This window comes from Oryzias melastigma, linkage group LG7 (genome assembly GCF_002922805.2).
Source record: "Oryzias melastigma strain HK-1 linkage group LG7, ASM292280v2, whole genome shotgun sequence".
Taxonomy (NCBI): domain Eukaryota; kingdom Metazoa; phylum Chordata; class Actinopteri; order Beloniformes; family Adrianichthyidae; genus Oryzias; species Oryzias melastigma.
In genome coordinates, this window is record NC_050518.1 from 30,418,534 (window position 1) to 30,435,923 (window position 17,390).

Genomic DNA, 17,390 nt, shown 5'->3' on the forward strand with positions numbered 1-17,390 from the left:
ATTTAATATTCGGAGAGTTGGATGGACTTGTCCAGGTGAACCCTTCCCACACCTGACTGTAGATCTGGATAATATTAGAAAATTGATGGAAAATACTACGACTTGAAGCTGATTTACTGCTTTGTATCTGATATTTTTTACATGTGTATATTTCAAGCTAATTAATACTGTTAAAAATGATTTCAAAGAATTCTTTATTTTTTCTAGAACTGAGCATCACTGCTAAAAAAATGAATCCATTTCATTGAAATAATTTTATTTGTAAAAAAAAAAATTCTGTTAATAAAAAATGTATGTGAAAACATTTTCATGAAGAACAATACTTAATTTTGCTTGTATTTTTTTCTTAGTTTGTTTAAAAAAAAATACTTGAGCAATATTACCAAGAAAAACTTTTGTTTTATTGCATACAATTGTTTTCCTTTCAGTCCAGCTTTTGTCAAAAGGGTCTAAATTCAGACTCTTGCTAAACAATCAGTGGATTTATCATCTGCACACCAAATTTTTAATGTTTTACACCTGAAGATCATATTAGTCTGTACTACAGTCATAGTTTTAGAATATTGAAAATGCTACTTTTGTCTGTCTGATACCACAGCTACTTTTCAAAACTGTAACTTGTTTGGAGAAGCTTGATGTCTTGTTGAAAAACTAGATTTGTCTTTAGCTTTTTTTTAATCTTAGGGTAAATACTGTGGACTTAACCCCTTGACTCCTATTTTTTTAAATATGCAGCAAACTACATTGGCTCAAAAATTACATTTAATATACACTTAAAAGCAAAAACACAAGCTTTTTTTTTTTAATCTTCATACTTGTAAATAAATTTAGGTGTCATGGAGTTGAGAACCACTCTGTTGCACAAGACCAAATTTCACAATCCATATGATTGTTTTGAATTAATGGATTCTTTCAAAAAGTCCATTCTTTAACCTCAGACTTCAGGGAGGTGGTGATGACTAGTTTAAAGCACTTCTTGTTTCTGCTTAAAATGTCTGTTTTTCTGCATCAAGATGTTGATAAATTAATACTTTTCTCCTTCAGTGCTGTGAAACATTTTTAAAGCCCCTTTGCTTGCAGTGAAGCACAGAAATAACTGCATGAGCACTAAGGTTGGTTTATGCCAACATTTAGTTACTGTGAACAAACGGACTGCAATATCAGCCGTTAAGAGTCGGTGGTGGCCGTGTCTCCGCTGATCTACATCTGTCATTTAACAGGAGGGGAAACGCAGATTTGAGGCTGTGGATCAGTTTGTTTTTGGGCCTTCCAGCTCTCCGTCTAATCTGCCCCAGATGTTGAAGGAAAGCAGGAATATTCCTGCAGAGCCTCACTTCCTGCCGCCCCCCCCGCCAGGCTCGATCCAGGTTGTAGGTCAGGGGTTTGCAGAGTGTCGTCACTGCACTGTCATGGCTTTGGTGGGGGCTAGGATGAGGATGAGTCATGGGAAATCTGGGGACAGAAGGGATGCTAAATGCATGCTGTGTTTATGGAAGCCGCCACACGCTGACACAAACTACCAACAAGGGGATTGATTTGGTGGGGGGGGGGCTGTAAGCGCTCTGTCCGTATATGGGCTCCGTCAGAATCGGAACGCTGTGGTCTCTGCAGGGAATGCTGGCAGACTCTTGGTGGTTAGTGAAAAAGCAGAACCCGCATTTATGAAAACGATCAGAAAGTGAGTGAAAGTGTTTCCTGAAGAGGAAGAGTCCTGAAATGACATCCTACTAGGAGTCCTGTTTGTGCTGAAGAGTCTGACAGCAGATGCTCAGCACGCCCATGCCAGAGCGGATCCACATTCCCGCTGCAAGTAGAAACCTGTGACGTGCATGCATGCTGCATCCAAACTCATCAGTTCAAACAATAACTTTGGAATCACTTTTGTGTCTTTAGGCAGTCTTTTTTCCTGTTGCTCAACAGCTCGTTTCTAATCCTCCCGTTTTTTGTTTCATGACTCTCCATGCCAGAGGAACCATCTCTACAAAGTTTCTCATGGTTGGCGGGTCATCCAAGCATCTGACCTGGCTCCATTTTATCACCGTGCGGATGACATTTTTCCACGGGGAGCCACTCACATGTTTGCAGTTTTGGAGCTTCTGTTTTTATTTGCGACACAAATGAGAAGCCAGCTGGGAGATGGTTTATTTTTAGAAATCACAAAAATCCAGTCTGGTTTCAACTAAGATGAATTGGGTAATTCATGGATCATTTGTGTTGCAGCTCCCACTGATTTAAGAAGATGCAGTTTGCTTGACAGAAATCACAGAAAATGAACTCTGCTGTTTATCAGAAATGCACACATAAAGAAACAGGGTTTCTGATGTTATTGTTGGAGCATAAATTCGTTTGGCTGCCTCATTTTCATACATTACTGCAGTGAACTGCAGCTTTTTGCAGTTTTATTAGACCATTGACTGTATAAGAGAACAGGACTGAGTGAGTGACGTCATCAATGTGAAACATTTACTTCCGGCTTCAACCAAATTAAGTCAATTCTGTTGTAGTTTTCTTGCAATATGGATGCAGCGATGTTTGAGCCAGTCAGTAAAATGATTGATCTGAGTTTCTATGACGACCACTCTGGCCAATCCAGAGTGAGCTTGTTGGGATTGGGAGTCCACACCCCTCAAAGCGTCATGAAAAAAAAAAATCTGTACCAGAGAAATAATCGTTATTCTGACAAACATAATTCTTGAGGAATAGCGGTTTATTTCTGTATAGAAGTCATTTGGGATTTTGACTTCTTGGAGCCAGATGGTACTTCCTGTTTGGAACACCAGGGGGGAAGGGTCACTCAGTCCAGTTTTTATATACTGTCAGTGTGTCAGATGGAGGTTGAGCTACTTTCACACCTTAAACGACCTGCCTCAAAGCCAAAGTCTGTGCCTTGACACTTTGAGATTGTGGGTTTGAGTTGAAGCAGAAACTTGAACCCAATGCTCTTCCCCCTGACGCCGAGCCTTCCACCTTAGATTAGGGGGGTTGAACCAGTGAATGGTTCGTGAATGTGGTCGTGACTGCACACGCAGGCATGTAAAATCTAGTGACTTGAACCTTGTATGGATTTAACAATTCATGGGGTCAAAACTTGATTTTTGGTCACCATTTTGATATAATTGGTTTATTACAAAACGAAAACCAAATGAATAAGAAAAGATTAATTGTTTTATTTGCTAAGAAACAACTGGGGGGGGGTAGGTGGTTTATAAAACATGTTTGACACTTTCAGTGTAAACGCATGCAAATGTATTCGTAGTAGGGATGCATTGATTCACTTTTCCCATGATTCTGTTCAATGGTGTAACAGTTTTGTTTTATGCAGAATTGTAGCATCTCTAGACGCTACATACATGTTTAGTTTTGCAGTATGAACACCAGTCCTGTTCTATTATGCTTAAGTCAAAGTGAAAAGATTGAACCTCAACTTTTGCAGGATGGTCTTTCCTTCCATCTGGAAGTGGTCAATTTTGTCTTAAATGTGTAAAACTCTGACTTAAAACCACAGTTTATTCTAAACTTTTTCTCCACTGGTTTGCCTTTGCGTATTCCCCCTCAAACTGTCAGCGTGGCTCTCTGCCCAACAGCCTTTTAGTGACTCCAGCTGCAGCTTTTCTTGTGAAACATTTCGGAAAAAAGTTTGATTGTAAGCTGCAACACTTATTCCAGTCTCCCTTTCTTCGTTGCTCTAATCACCAAGGAGATGGACACCCTGCTCCACCCTTTCCTTCAGGCGCAGTGCTGCACCCATCCCCCTTTAACAACCCATTCTTGTGCAACGTGTACTTTTGCTTATGTGGGTTTGTGTCTCATGCCCAGACTAGCTTAGAGTTGGATCACTTTCCTCTGTTCTCGGGGTGGTGTGTTTGGGTACTTAAGCAGTCCAATAAACAAAGATGCACTTATCATTTTTTTTTTACCATATAAATGAAAGCTTCTATCCCCCCTTCCCCCACCACAACCCCCTCTGCAGCTTTAAAAGTGGTTGAAGCCACATTTCGCTGCCACGAGTCAAATAAGGTCACAGCTGCACAGAAATGTATGGAGGCCAAAAACGGCCTACACTACTTTATTTTTTTCCTTCTTATATTAAGACTATGCTTGTGTCAGAATTTCTTCACGACTCACTACAAACTGCACTATAGTTTTTTAGTACAGTAGTAGGAGAGTAGGGAGGGATGTCCAAATGGACACAGTCCAGAGTGATTCCAGGCTGTCCCTCTCTTGCATCATTCTGTAATCATGTAGACGCCCGGTCCCTTCATCTAGTCACTGGTGTTGAAGATCATTCAACTGTAGCTGCGCCAACCTTCTCCTCAAATGACTCATTTGGACTATGGTTTTTGACCAAAAGCATATCCGTCTCTGCCCGAGTTTGACCACAATTAAATTAATCAACTAGAAAGTGATCAGTTCCTCTGGTGTCTTCTTAGAGAAACTGCCTTGTTTGCAGCAGATTGTGACAAAAATGAAAAATATTGTGGCAGACAAAGGTGGCTGTTTTGGTTCTGCTAATGTCCAGAGCTCAGTGAAGGCAGAGATGTTTCCAAACTGTTGTTGGAGGTTTTAGGGAAATGAAGGGAGGCGGGCTGGTGTATGAGACACAGTTAAGGCATTTAAAGAGCATGGCTACACCGATGGATAGAATGCACTAAAAAAAAAAAAAAAATTTGGAGAGTTTCTTTTGCTATTGTCAGTGTAAGTTGTATAGTGTAAAGAGACTTTAAATGGATTACATCTCTGCATCTCACTTCTTGGAAAGAGAGAAGAATGCCATCTTATCACAACAAAAAGACATTTGTTTTCGCGTGATAATGAGATGGTAAATGCCGTTATCACAAGAACTGTCAAAAGTAGTGTAGGCCATTTTCGGCTTCTGTACAAATGACTGAGGTCATGGTTTATTTAAAAAATGCAGCTTTATGCAAGTCTGACAAACTGTCAGAATTTTATCAATTTATTTTGGTTCAATTTTTTTCGTGGATTTACTTTAAAGTATTGAAAATGCATGTAGGGTTTCATTATCCATTAGTGTTTGGGCACTAAAGGTTGGCTTTAGTTTTTCCAAGCTGATTTCAATTGTTTTATTTTCGACAAAACCTAACATTTTGCACAATATTTTGATGTTCTTGTTGAGCTGTGGATGTTTTAGAGTTGAATTAAAAAAATAAATTATTTCTCCTCAAATTTGGGCTTTTGGTGGCACAAAAGTCTGATTGAAATCTGCACAGCAGATGGGAAGTACCACAATGTAAACAACCCGTTTTTCAGCTTGGTTGGTGATTGCATGGTACGCCTGTCACTGATGTAGATGAGGATTAGATACAGTTGATGTGTTCAGGTTTAAGATGGAAAATCTGTTTTTTAAACTTTTTTTCTTCTCACATTTTATTTGGGTTGTTCTTAAATTGAAACAAAAATGTCAAATTTTGGCTAAAGGTTTACAATCTGCTGCTCTTCTCCTCAGACTCCAAAGCCATTGTGGATGGAAACCTGAAGCTGATCCTGGGTCTGATCTGGACCTTGATCTTGCATTATTCCATTTCCATGCCCATGTGGGATGAAGAGGAAGAGGCAGACGATGGCAAGCAGAAGACTCCGAAGCAGCGGCTGCTTGGATGGATCCAGAACAAACTACCAGAGCTTCCCATCACCAACTTTAACAGGGACTGGCAAACCGGCCGTGCTCTGGGTGCCTTGGTGGACAGCTGCGCTCCAGGTGAGCGGGGGAAAGTGGGTGTCTGTTTAGGAGTTGGGGGGTCCACTGAGGAAAAGTACAGCCAGTGAACTCCTCAGATTGGCTCTACAAATCATCAAGGAAACAAATATCTAGATGCATTCAAACACAATGGTAACATTAAAGTCAAATGCATAACAAGCTAGAGCACCAAACCAAAGTCTGAGTGTGATCTAGTGGTAGTTGGATCTTGAGTTCGTGAAGAAGCTAGCTTCATCTTTGTGCAGCTTAAAAAGCTTCATCTTGTTTGGTTCTTAGCTGAGGTTCCATCAGCTTTCTGAAGAGCTCTGCTGGTTAAGTAAAAAAGAAAAAGGAAAAAATAAGTATTTAGCACCCTTTGCTAGTATTTTAAATCAGTGGTATTCTGTACCGGCAGCCTGAGACACGTGACCAGTTCTCCTGGTTCTGGTCTAAACCTTGTCAGTTTGTGCTAAAACAATGTTCTTAACTCTACTACAGCACAATCTATTTAGGCGTTTGTTACCAGAACTGCAGAAGTGTGTGCTGCTCAGGTTATGGGTGGAATGAGGATGGATGCAGCTGAAGGTTATCTGCACATGTTCAGGATGCTTGACATACCTGTTGACCACCCAACCACCTTGAGTCAGTTTCAGTAACACTCCATTAATCCTCCAAACTGAACTGTTGCAGCAAGTGTTCCTGAAGAGCAAGTTGATCATTAACTCTACAGAGAAAGTTTGAAAAGCTGCAGCATGGACCAGTCTGCAGTAGAAACCCTTGTGTTTGATTCTAGTCTTAGTCTAATTGTGTTAATTTTTAGTGAGTTTATGGTGAAACGGTCCAACACTGACGAGTAACGAATTTTTAACTCTGATTCTTTAAATTGTTCTTGATGACACAAGTTTTTTTAAAATAAAATTCTGTTCTGCAGGTCTGTGTCCTGACTGGGACCAGTGGGATCAGACTAAACCAGTGGACAACGCTCGTGAGGCCATGCAGCAGGCAGATGACTGGCTGGGCATTCCTCAGGTACAACGATCTCCATCAGGCAGATGAAGAATAATCAATGTGTGCCAATGGATTTAAAGATGAACAGATTTTCCAAATAAAATCTTCAAGTTTAGTAGATTAATTTCTAAAACGTATGAGTTTATTGGAACAAAAGAACCATAAGTAGGCTAGTGTTGGCTTCTATTGGCCTCCTGATGATTTTATCCATTGATTTATAAATTTTACTTATACTGGGTTGGGAAACTAAATTGTAGAGCCCAATTACAGTAACATTTTAGAGCAAATTTGGCATTTTTATTTTTCCATTTTTGTCATGAACCCCAGTATTGGTGTGCAGTCATCTCTTTATCAAAGCTCATTGAAAGACCCACTCCAATCATCTTTTGATCTATTTTCAAAACCCTCCCAGTGATCTTTTTATTATAATTATACCGTTTTTATCCAAATTCCAAAACCCTGTTTTCTACGACAGTCTCTGCAGTAGTTCATTAGAAATTCACTTAGGTTCTAAGTTGTGAGTGGGACTGTTGGTGCAGAAGAACTCTGCCCCCTTCGCTTCTTTGTTCCTGAGAGCTCTCTGTTTACATCACATTAAGCTTCTTTTCCAACAGCAGTTTGTCCTCTGCTCCTGATTTACATCAAATTGAACACAGAAGTGATTGGAGATGAAATTTGTAGCTTAATTTTCCTAATATATGCCTTCAGTCATCAGAAAAGTGCAACAAGAACATGTGAAAAACACAATTTTCATCTGAGTGGTTCTTAATCATCTAAAACATAAAAGTTTACTCATGGTTTCATCTGAGTTTGAATTGACAACTTTTATTACAATTAAACAGTCCAATCTTTTCTTGAATATTTTGATAAATGATTCTGACAAATCTATACAATCAATAAGGGTAAAAAAAATAACACTTTTTTTGGACTTCCCAGAGCCTGATAATCTTTGAGGCTTCAAACGAGGTTCAGATCTGTTGGCATGTCGTGTAGTTTACTTTCTGGTGGGTGTGTTGGCACGCCATAGCATGCCAGTTGCTCTGTGGTTGCTGCCGTTTCTGCTTTTGCTTAGAAAGTGGTTCCCCTCCCTCCCCCCTCCTGCCAACTCAGACAGCAAGTGTCTCTATGAGATAATCTGTTCATGTAAATCTGGATCAGGTACTTTCAGTCTAGTGACAGACGTTGGTTTGTGGTTTTGTTTTTCTGAAGCTGCTGCTGCTGCAAAGCATTCCCTTTCTGCTTTCGGCACGCTAATGTGTTCATTGTGGTCTGTTTTTGTAGGTGATCACCCCTGAAGAGATCGTCGATCCCAACGTGGATGAACACTCGGTCATGACCTACCTGTCCCAGTTCCCCAAAGCCAAGCTTAAGCCTGGCGCTCCACTTCGACCCAAACTCAACCCCAAGAAGGCCAGAGCCTACGGCCCGGGTAACTCATCCACCGGCTGCTTTCTCTTCAGTCCAAATGGATGATGTGTTAATCAAACTTCTTTTATTTATTTTTGTCTTTGAAGGCATTGAGCCTGTTGGTAATGTTGTAATGAAGAAGGCCCTCTTCACCGTGGAGACCATCAGTGCTGGGATGGGGGAGGTTCTGGTTTATGTGGAGGACCCAGCGGGACACAGAGAGGAGGTGCGTTGGTCTCTGCTAAGTATTTGCTGAAATTTTCACTGCTGGTTATAACGTTTTTTTTTTCCAGGCTAAGGTGACGGCAAACAACGACAAAAACCGCACCTACTCTGTCGTTTACACCCCCAAAGTGACGGGTATGCACAAGGTACGCAGAGTTAGCATCCTTTCAGCAGACACTGTCGGTCTTGGAATGACCAAAAAATAATTTGCAGATGAGCAAGAGTTTAAGGATTTTTATTTTTTTATTATTTTTTATCTTCCCTGTTGTCTGTGACAGACATAAAATCACGTCTGATCTTTCACCAATGTAAGGGTGGGGTCATCTAAAACCCATAAGATAGCACTAGGGTCAATATGTTGGTTGACTTATATTCACTGGTTCTTTAAGCTTTCAATCATTCTGGTTGTACATTTTATCTTTCATGGTACAACATCACCCAATCTCGAAAGTTTCCACCATCAAACTCCAAGAAAAGAGCCAAATCATCACATTCTGCCACCGTGCTTGACTGTTGCCATGAGTTGTAGATGTGGCAGTTGAACTAGTTTCTCTCCACATTCTTTCTAAAAAGAAGAAGAAAACCAAACTATTTTATTTTAGTATTTTGAGTCATAATCCCATGATCATTTATCTCTGCTTCTGGAAAAAATGCAATCTTCCTCTTTTTCTTTCTTTTTTTTCTTTTTGTTTGTAGAATCTTTCACCACAAAACATTACTCCTTCGGCAGACAAATGTATATTAAACATATGAAAGTTTTTTAAAAATTTAATAAAAATCCTGACCTGCACTTGCTTTTCAGAAGACAGCTCAGTGAATGCTTGTTAAAACTTTTTCTTTTTTTTAAGACTTTGTGTAACTTTCTAATTTGCTGATGAAAACAAATAGACTCACATAAATTTCAGGGGTTTATTTTTAGCCCTTGAAGCCTGAAGTGGCTCAGGCTGGATTACAGTGCTGGAGCTGAACATTAATTCCTGAATGTTTGTTCAGGTGGAAGCTCAGAAAACGTCCTGATCACGGCTTCCGATAACCAGCTTTGGTCATTCTGCTCCTCTGCTGGACAAACTTGAAACGACTTGCATTGATGCATTGGCCGTTTTTGTTTAAAGACTTAAGTGCAAAACAAAGCAAAAAAAAGTTATTAAATTGTTTAAAATATTGATATTTAGGAGTAAACAACCTGTTCTGTGGCTGTCAGGTTGTGTTCAACTCCAAATAAATCCTAAACTTCATCAAGGAAGGGTTTGTAGGATATTGTCACTGTTAGATTTAAGGGAATATTTTAGTTTATCAATCTCAAACTGTTTATTTTAAAGATAAATGATCAAATTTTTGCTCAATGACTTCATTCAGTTTTTGTCACTTTAGAGGACTTGTCCTTTAAACAAAATGGTCATATTTTCAAAGTGTGGATTTACAGATGTGCAGTGTGATTTCTGGTTTGATGCATCCTGACTGCGTTTCCATCCTCCTGTCTGCTGTGCAGGTGACGGTGCTGTTTGCAGGGCAGCACATCTCAAAAAGCCCCTTCGAGGTGGAGGTGGGCATGGCTCAAGGAGACTCCAGCAAGGCCACGGCTCAGGGTCCAGGTCTGGAGCCCTCTGGGAACATCGCCAACAAGTCCACCTACTTTGAGGTCTACACAGCAGGTAACAAAGATGGAATCTCATCAAAGCTCCAGGGCTGGTGGAACCTCTCCGGTCTCACTGCTGTTGCCGTCAGGTGCCGGTGTCGGCGAGGTGGAGGTGGTGATCATGGACCCTGCAGGGAAGAAGAACACTGTGACCTGCAACATCGAAGACAAAGGCAACAGCAGCTACCGCTGCACCTACAAACCCACCCAGGAGGGCCAGCACACCATCTTTGTCACCTTCGCTGGCGGTCAGATCAGCAAAAGTCCCTTCACGGTCAACGTGGGAGAGGGTACGACCGAAACGAACCCTGACATGAGTCCTTCCAAGCTTCTCTGGCAGCGTTGTTTTTCCTTCCTATGTCTGACTCTTCTTTGTTTTCCCGCTTCTTTACTGGATGTGGCGTCTTCTGTTTTTTTCCTCCCGTCTTCTCTCTGATAGAGGCGTGCTGGCGTCTGTCCGCTCTGTGGAACAGCCTCTTCCCTCTGCTGTCATTTCCTGTTTCCTGGGATCTCTCCTGGGCACCCACTCGGTTCATTTCTGTAAGATTGCATGCATGAGTGCGTAAGCTTTGTGAACAAACAAAACTGCAAAAGTCTTGATCCACCCCTTGTCACCCCCCCGCTCCATTTCATTTTCAGGCAGCTTCATAATTTTTTAATGTTTTCTTTCTTTAGTTAATTTTTTGTCTGTATCCATGACGGCTATTAGAAAAAGTTTAATTGGGTTAAATGTCTCAAGCTGTTAAAGGGGAACTAAAAAAAACAAAAACTTGACTATTTAATATTTAGTTTTTACATCATGGAGAAAAAAACAAATGGAAATGTTTTTTATTAAAAACCCTTAGAATTTAGCCTTAAGCGAGTGTGTACTCTGTTGAAAGAGGTAGCCTAAAATGGGAAATAAACATGAATCTTAAAGAAAAGTCACTAGAAAGTAGTAAAATGATCATTCAATGCAGCGAGTCATTTTCATTGAACTAGAAATCTAATAAGATATCTGAATCTAGAGACGGAGTTCCACACAAGCATTCAAAAAAGAAAAATAAGCTTAAAAAGTTAATTGTTAAATCGAATTACTTCATATTAAATTTTATAGCCCAATAATGAGGGATTTTGCTATTTCTATTACTGTTTTCTATTTTACCAGTGTAGTAAATGACAAATTTTAGAAAAAAGTGAGGGAACCATCGTAAAAGTTGGCCCATCTTAATTGATCATAAAATCTAAGACTAGCACATTATGGAAAATAAATCTAAATTTTTGTTTCTAAAATGCCAGTCTTACTTTTCAACATTTGTTGATCTTAAAAAAAAAAACAACTAAATAACCAACTTAATTTTTAGTCTTAAAACATTTAACATCTTAGGTGTCTAGTTCAAGAGTTTGACTACTTTCACATGTTAAAGGTTCAGAAACGACTACAATAGAATTTACTTTGACAGCTCTCAAGTCAGGATTATGACAGAAGGCAAAAAAAAATCTTGAACAGAATAATAAATAAAAATACAAATCAGAAAAATAATTTAGGAAAGGGGAAATGTATAAATACTGCCGAGGTCTGATACAATCATAACCATTATTGTTATTGCAATAATTTTAACTTATGTTATTGCACTGTCATAATTTTTTCATTATTGCACATTTGATCATATTTTGTGACGAATTGTAGGAGTTAATTGATCACGTTGCACTTGGTGTCCTGGCTGTTTGAACAGTTTGAAATCTTTGAAATTATCAGTTTGCAGAATAAATATGTGGTACATCTAACCAAACGTTAAGACAACAAACTTGACTCCTACAAATTTCACCAGTTGTACAAATTAAGCTTTTTGTGCTTTCACAAAGATGGACAACCAGTTGTGTTTTGTTTTTTTTCCAAGCCAACAGAAGTCTTCACTTTGCCTGAAAAAGTAATTTTGAAACTTGACATCAACTTTCACAACTATAACTAAATGCTCACACAACTCGCACACATGTTTAAGATCAAAACTGTGCAGATCAAGTTATTACCAATTTAATTTCATCATTGTAGTGGTAAAATGTTGAAAACTTGGGTGTGGAAAACATAAAGACAGTCAAATTATAAATTGTACTAAAGACAAATTTAAAAAACTGCAGCTGTTGCTAGTTTGATTCTAAACTCCCTTCTAGAAGTTCTGCTTTTAAAACAAACATTGATCTTTATATTTCATAAATGACTCGTTCTATCGGCTGCCTCCAATATTTTTCTTGCTCCTTAAGAGAAAAAAAAAGTCCTTTAGTCGTCTCTGTGTCAGACATCTGGTGTGCCTCTGTGACATTTCCGTTTCTTTTCGGGTTTCCTCTTCTTCCTGCAGGATGTTGAGCTGTGACTCAGCAGCATTGTTTTCAGGAGATAATGAGGAATACTCTTACTTCTGATGTGATTACAGTTGCTCACTTCCTCCTCTGTGGCCTGGTAATTCACTTTCAGGATAGATTGGATGTTATTCAGGAGGGCGAGAAGGAGAGAAAATATGCTGTGATAAATGCTCCTTTTTATAGATGAACAGTTTTGTTCTCATTAATCGTCCCTCGCATCTCATGCTCATGTTTGGGTGGAAATGCTTTGTGTGGCTCCTCATGTCACTCCTCTAATCCATGTCTTCATCTGCAGCTTGTAATCCCAGCCTCTGCAAAGCCAAGGGTCGCGGCCTGCAGCCTAAAGGCCTGAGGGTGAAGGAGACCGCAGACTTCAAGGTTTACACCAAGGGGGCGGGAACTGGCGAACTTAAAGTCACCATCAAAGGCCCGAGTGAGTCTCATGAAGAAAACCTGAAATTGTATAAGAAGTTAAACCTGTTTTAGTGAAAGTGATTGTCTGCTAAAAAGGCTGATTTTTAGATCATTAAATCAAGAAAAGCAAACAGTTCAATACCTTTAAATAACAAAACTCTAACATGTTTTTAGTGAAATGAACTTGTTTATTTTTTTTATTTCATTCAAGAATTGTGTTCAGATGATCCAGTCATCCAGACTATGATCCCTTCTGTTTTTAAATCCATGTGTTTGTGTTCAGAGGGGCTAGAGGAACCGTGTAAACGGAAAGATCTTGGCGACGGGGTGTACGAGTTTGAGTATTACCCCACCACACCTGGAACGTACAGCATCACCATCACCTGGGGAGGGCAGCACATTCCTCGCAGGTACACATTCATGTCCTCAAAGCAACGGACTTGAACAGGAATGCACTGATCTAATTACGGAAAATAAATTAGTCCAATTGAGGTCAAGATTGGCGCTGAGGCCGGCCAGCAGAAGGTGAGGGCCTGGGGTCCAGGACTCGAGGGCGGCGTCGTCGGCAAATCTGCTGACTTTGTGGTGGAGGCTGTTGGAGACAATGTCGGCACGCTGGGTGAGTTAAACTCCAAAGAGATTCTGGAAGATGGAAAACGGTTTTCTTGTGCTAACGAGCTGCTGCTCTGCTCTTCAGGTTTCTCCGTGGAAGGTCCGTCTCAAGCCAAAATTGAATGTGATGACAAAGGCGACGGCTCCTGCGACGTGCGCTACTGGCCCACCGAGGCCGGCGAGTATGCCGTCCACGTGCTCTGCAGCAACGAGGACATCCAGCACTCCCCCTTCATGGCTGAGATCGTCAACGCACCAGGGAAGGACTTCTACCCCGACAAGGTATGCACAGCGCAGCCACCAACTTCACTTCATTTTCAAACCAAGTATTTATAACAAGCGTGCTCGTTCCAGGTGAAGGCGTACGGTCCCGGCCTGCAGAGCAGCGGGCTGGCAGTTGGAAAGCCCACAGAGTTCACAGTTGATGCCAAACAAGGAGGCAAAGCCCCCCTCAAGATTTTATCTCAGGTAAATGATGGCCTCCACAAATAGTTTATAACATTTTTCCCTTCAGACACAAAATGACCTCTTCTGTTTATATTAAGATGTTTATAATAAGAATTTTAGTCAAACCAGCTGCATGCATGAAACTTGATTTTTGAGCGTCACCTGTGGGCTCTGGTTCCACGTGAGCATTGCGTCTCCATAGTAACCATAAAACCAAATGATCTGTGTAGCTTTACTTTATTATGTAAAGGATAAAGCCAGATGAAGTGTGCATTATCAGAAATGAATGCATGTTGTGGAGGCCTGAACAGTCTGACGCAAAGCGCATTAATTTTTGATAATGCACACTTTGGCGAGCATTATCCTGCCTTTACCATGGTCACTTACCAAAAAAATAAATATTCATTCAACTTTTAGGTCTTTTTTTTTCTTTTTTGGGTTTAGATTGGTTTTTCACAAAAACCAGACCATTTGATTCGTGATGCGGCATGTTGTCATGTTACCATGATAACACGCCACTCAGTCAGCTTAGCTGACACCAGCCTCGACTGCAGCAGCAACTATGTGACCGGAACTTCTTTTTTAGGTGTGCATTATCACTGTGGATTATCACTTTTGATCCACATCCACCAGCCAAGCAGAATAGAATATTCACCCAGACATGGTATAATTATTTTTTTAAGGGCTAGTGTTTATTTAAAATTACAAAGAAAATTAAACAATATTGATTCTCAGTATAGTCCATCTTGGCAGTCCAGATTAAAGGGTTTAACAAGCTGCATGTGGCCCCTGGGCAGTAGTTTACCCACCCTTGGTCTGCTATCAGATTTCTATCACACCAACAAATGTCCTTGAGTCTGCTGGATTAAGATACACTGGTTAAGATGTCTTTGTGCAGTTTTCCACTGATTACCTCAAAACGGTAACAATGCGGTTACAAAACTGGCACATTGGTGGTCACCTAAAGTTAAACCATGTTGTTAAAGTAGGAATGCCCAACCATGGCCTTTGAGATCTACCCCACCTGTTAATTTTAGTCTGTAGAGCTGTCCCTTCTGTTTCATATTAAAGGATTTCAGATTGTTGTTTACTAAACACACCTGATCCAGGTAATAAGCAGTGAGATATTCAGGATCAGGGTTAGAGCTATAGTCTATCCAGAAAGAGCACTGGAATATTAAAGTTTAAGTTGAAACCTGCACCTCTTTAAACCTGTTCTCTCACCAGGATGTTGAAGGAAACCCTGTAGACGTCCAGGTTAAGGATAATGGAAATGGCACATACACCTGCACCTACACGCCATCTAAACCTGTGAAGCACACCGTCATGGTGTCCTGGGGAGGAGTCAACATCCCTGACAGTCCATTCAGGGTGAGGAACCACACCTCTGAATTCAGTAGGGTTTCTTCTCTTCATCTCTTAGATTTCTCATAAATTTGCTTCTTATTTTCTTTTAATGCAGATGAACATCGGAGCCGGCTGTCATCCTAACAAAGTGAAGGTGTCAGGACCCGGAGTGGCTAAAACGGGCCTGAAAGCCTTTGAGCCAACTTACTTCACAGTGGATTGCTCAGAAGCAGGGCAAGGTAATGCTGCAGAAAGCTGTCGCAGATCTTCTCTCCTCTGCTTTGATTGTTTTTCCCTCTGGGTTGTCATTTTTGCTTTAATGTAGTGAAGACCTGTCCTACAGTTTGCAGCAAAGATTTTCTGAATTTTGTTTCAAGCTTCTAATAAATGTACCGCCTTTCTCCTCCAGGTGACATCAGCATAGGAATCAAATGCGCCCCTGGCGTTGTTGGACCCGCGGAGGCTGACATCGACTTTGACATCATCAGAAACGACAACGACACATTCACTGTCAAATATACTCCACCTGGAGCGGGCAGCTACACCATCATGGTGCTGTTTGCTGATCAGGTTGGTCAATTTTTTTTTTTTTTTCCTGAAGATGTGAGTATTTGGTGTTTTGTGTGCAATAACTGATATTTTTAAATATACTTTTTAGGCTATTCCAATGACACCGGTCAGGATCAAAGTGGATCCCTCCCACGATGCAAGCAGAGTAAAGACTGAGGGACCAGGACTCAGTCGCAGTGGTGAGTTATTAGAAACTCAGCAGAAGTGATAAACACTTAAAGTTACAGGATTTTTCAGTTTTTTCCAAGTGTAATAGGCTGTTTTTAAAAGCAAATGTGAAAATCTATTGCTTAAGTCCAATCATTTGAAAGTAATAAAGTGGTGATCTAAATGGTTTCATATTAAAACATTTTAAGCTGTTTTGTGTGCTGATACACACAAGCCAAAACATGCGTCCACTTCAGAATAAAAGTCAAATGACTATATTTGTGAGATTTCTAACCAAAAACTATAAAACCCTGATTAAATGAGAGCAAAAAATCACCCATTTACTGTAAACGGGAACAATGCTGAGTGACTCCTCCCCCTGGCATTCCAGACGGGAAGTACCTGCTTCCTTCAAAATAAGAGAAACAAGCAGCTGTTACTCAGTCATTGTATTTGACAGATGAACCATTCTTCCTCTACTACCAGTTTTTAATATGTTCTTGATAATCCTAACTTTTTCACATTTTTTTTTTCTATAGTGTAAATTATAAACTGACCAATCAGATGCCTCAATTAAAAGTAGGCGGTGCCTGCTGGCTCCAACTTTCAGAATGTTTGACAGATTTAGTGTATCCCGCTTTTGGGATTTGGACTTCCAACGAGCTCACTCCTGGTTGCGAAAGTGGTTGCACTAGAAACCTTGACTCGAGCTTGGACCAATCACTGCTTACTGACGTCCTGCTCCAACATGTCAGCGTACATCTCATGAGAAAAATGGAGACTAAACTGACCTCATGTGGTTGAAGCTGGGCGTGAGACACTTTCTGCGGTTGACATCACACTTGCTCGTTCCAGTTTTCATAAATAGTCTGACCCCTGATGAAATCATAAAGCCATAGTTAATCATAATGCCAGATAGTTTTGTAAAATATTTAGTCAGCTGAACTAAAGGGTGAAATTGATCCAACATGCCACTTTTAAAGTAAATGTCCTATTTTTTTCCTTCATTATTTTTGTTATTTTTAGGTGTAGAACTGAACAAACCCACCTACTTCACTGTGAACACCAAAGGAGCAGGAAAAGCCAACGTGGACTGCAGCTTCACCGGCCCCAACAAAGGAGAAGCTGTTAAAGACTTTGAGATCATCAACAACCGGGACAACACGCACACTGTCAAATACACTCCTATGCAGCAGGTAAGCTGACAGAAGCATCAGTGGGTTTTTAGATCAAACTCATTTTTATTTTTACAAAAAATCTTCCAATTTGAATCTCTGAGAAGTCCCCTGGAATCGGTGGGGGAGATGATTACCTGATAAGATCAGCTGCAAGAGCTCCAACTTGTTTCCTGTTTATAAATTACCAAGTCCAGGAAGACTCAAATCACTGATTCACATGTTGAACGTGCAGAGATGGGAGTCGGGAAGTTCTGTTGGGTGCTGTTTTTCACCAAAATATTTCTGAGAGCATTAGGAAAAACAAAATGAGATAATTTAAAATATCACACTAAAGGCAATATTAAGGATGGAGACAATGTGGCTC

General features: G+C 40.3%; 1 protein-coding gene across 3 annotated transcripts in view; it reads left to right on the plus strand.

Moving 5' to 3' along the window:
- flna (filamin A, alpha (actin binding protein 280)) overlaps positions 1 to 17,390 on the plus strand; it is a 51,205-nt gene that overhangs the window by 14,955 nt on the left and 18,860 nt on the right. For all 3 annotated transcript variants that reach the window (XM_024293958.2, XM_024293961.2, XM_024293960.2), the window contains exons 3-19: positions 5,465 to 5,716; positions 6,627 to 6,724; positions 7,985 to 8,132; positions 8,218 to 8,336; positions 8,404 to 8,481; positions 9,825 to 9,987; positions 10,061 to 10,261; positions 12,607 to 12,744; positions 13,009 to 13,135; positions 13,208 to 13,344; positions 13,423 to 13,619; positions 13,692 to 13,805; positions 15,012 to 15,155; positions 15,247 to 15,370; positions 15,541 to 15,701; positions 15,790 to 15,880; positions 16,875 to 17,044. In XM_024293958.2, the coding sequence (XP_024149726.1) occupies positions 5,465 to 5,716; positions 6,627 to 6,724; positions 7,985 to 8,132; positions 8,218 to 8,336; positions 8,404 to 8,481; positions 9,825 to 9,987; positions 10,061 to 10,261; positions 12,607 to 12,744; positions 13,009 to 13,135; positions 13,208 to 13,344; positions 13,423 to 13,619; positions 13,692 to 13,805; positions 15,012 to 15,155; positions 15,247 to 15,370; positions 15,541 to 15,701; positions 15,790 to 15,880; positions 16,875 to 17,044 (2,462 nt within the window). The remainder of the gene's footprint in view (positions 1 to 5,464; positions 5,717 to 6,626; positions 6,725 to 7,984; positions 8,133 to 8,217; positions 8,337 to 8,403; positions 8,482 to 9,824; positions 9,988 to 10,060; positions 10,262 to 12,606; positions 12,745 to 13,008; positions 13,136 to 13,207; positions 13,345 to 13,422; positions 13,620 to 13,691; positions 13,806 to 15,011; positions 15,156 to 15,246; positions 15,371 to 15,540; positions 15,702 to 15,789; positions 15,881 to 16,874; positions 17,045 to 17,390) is intronic.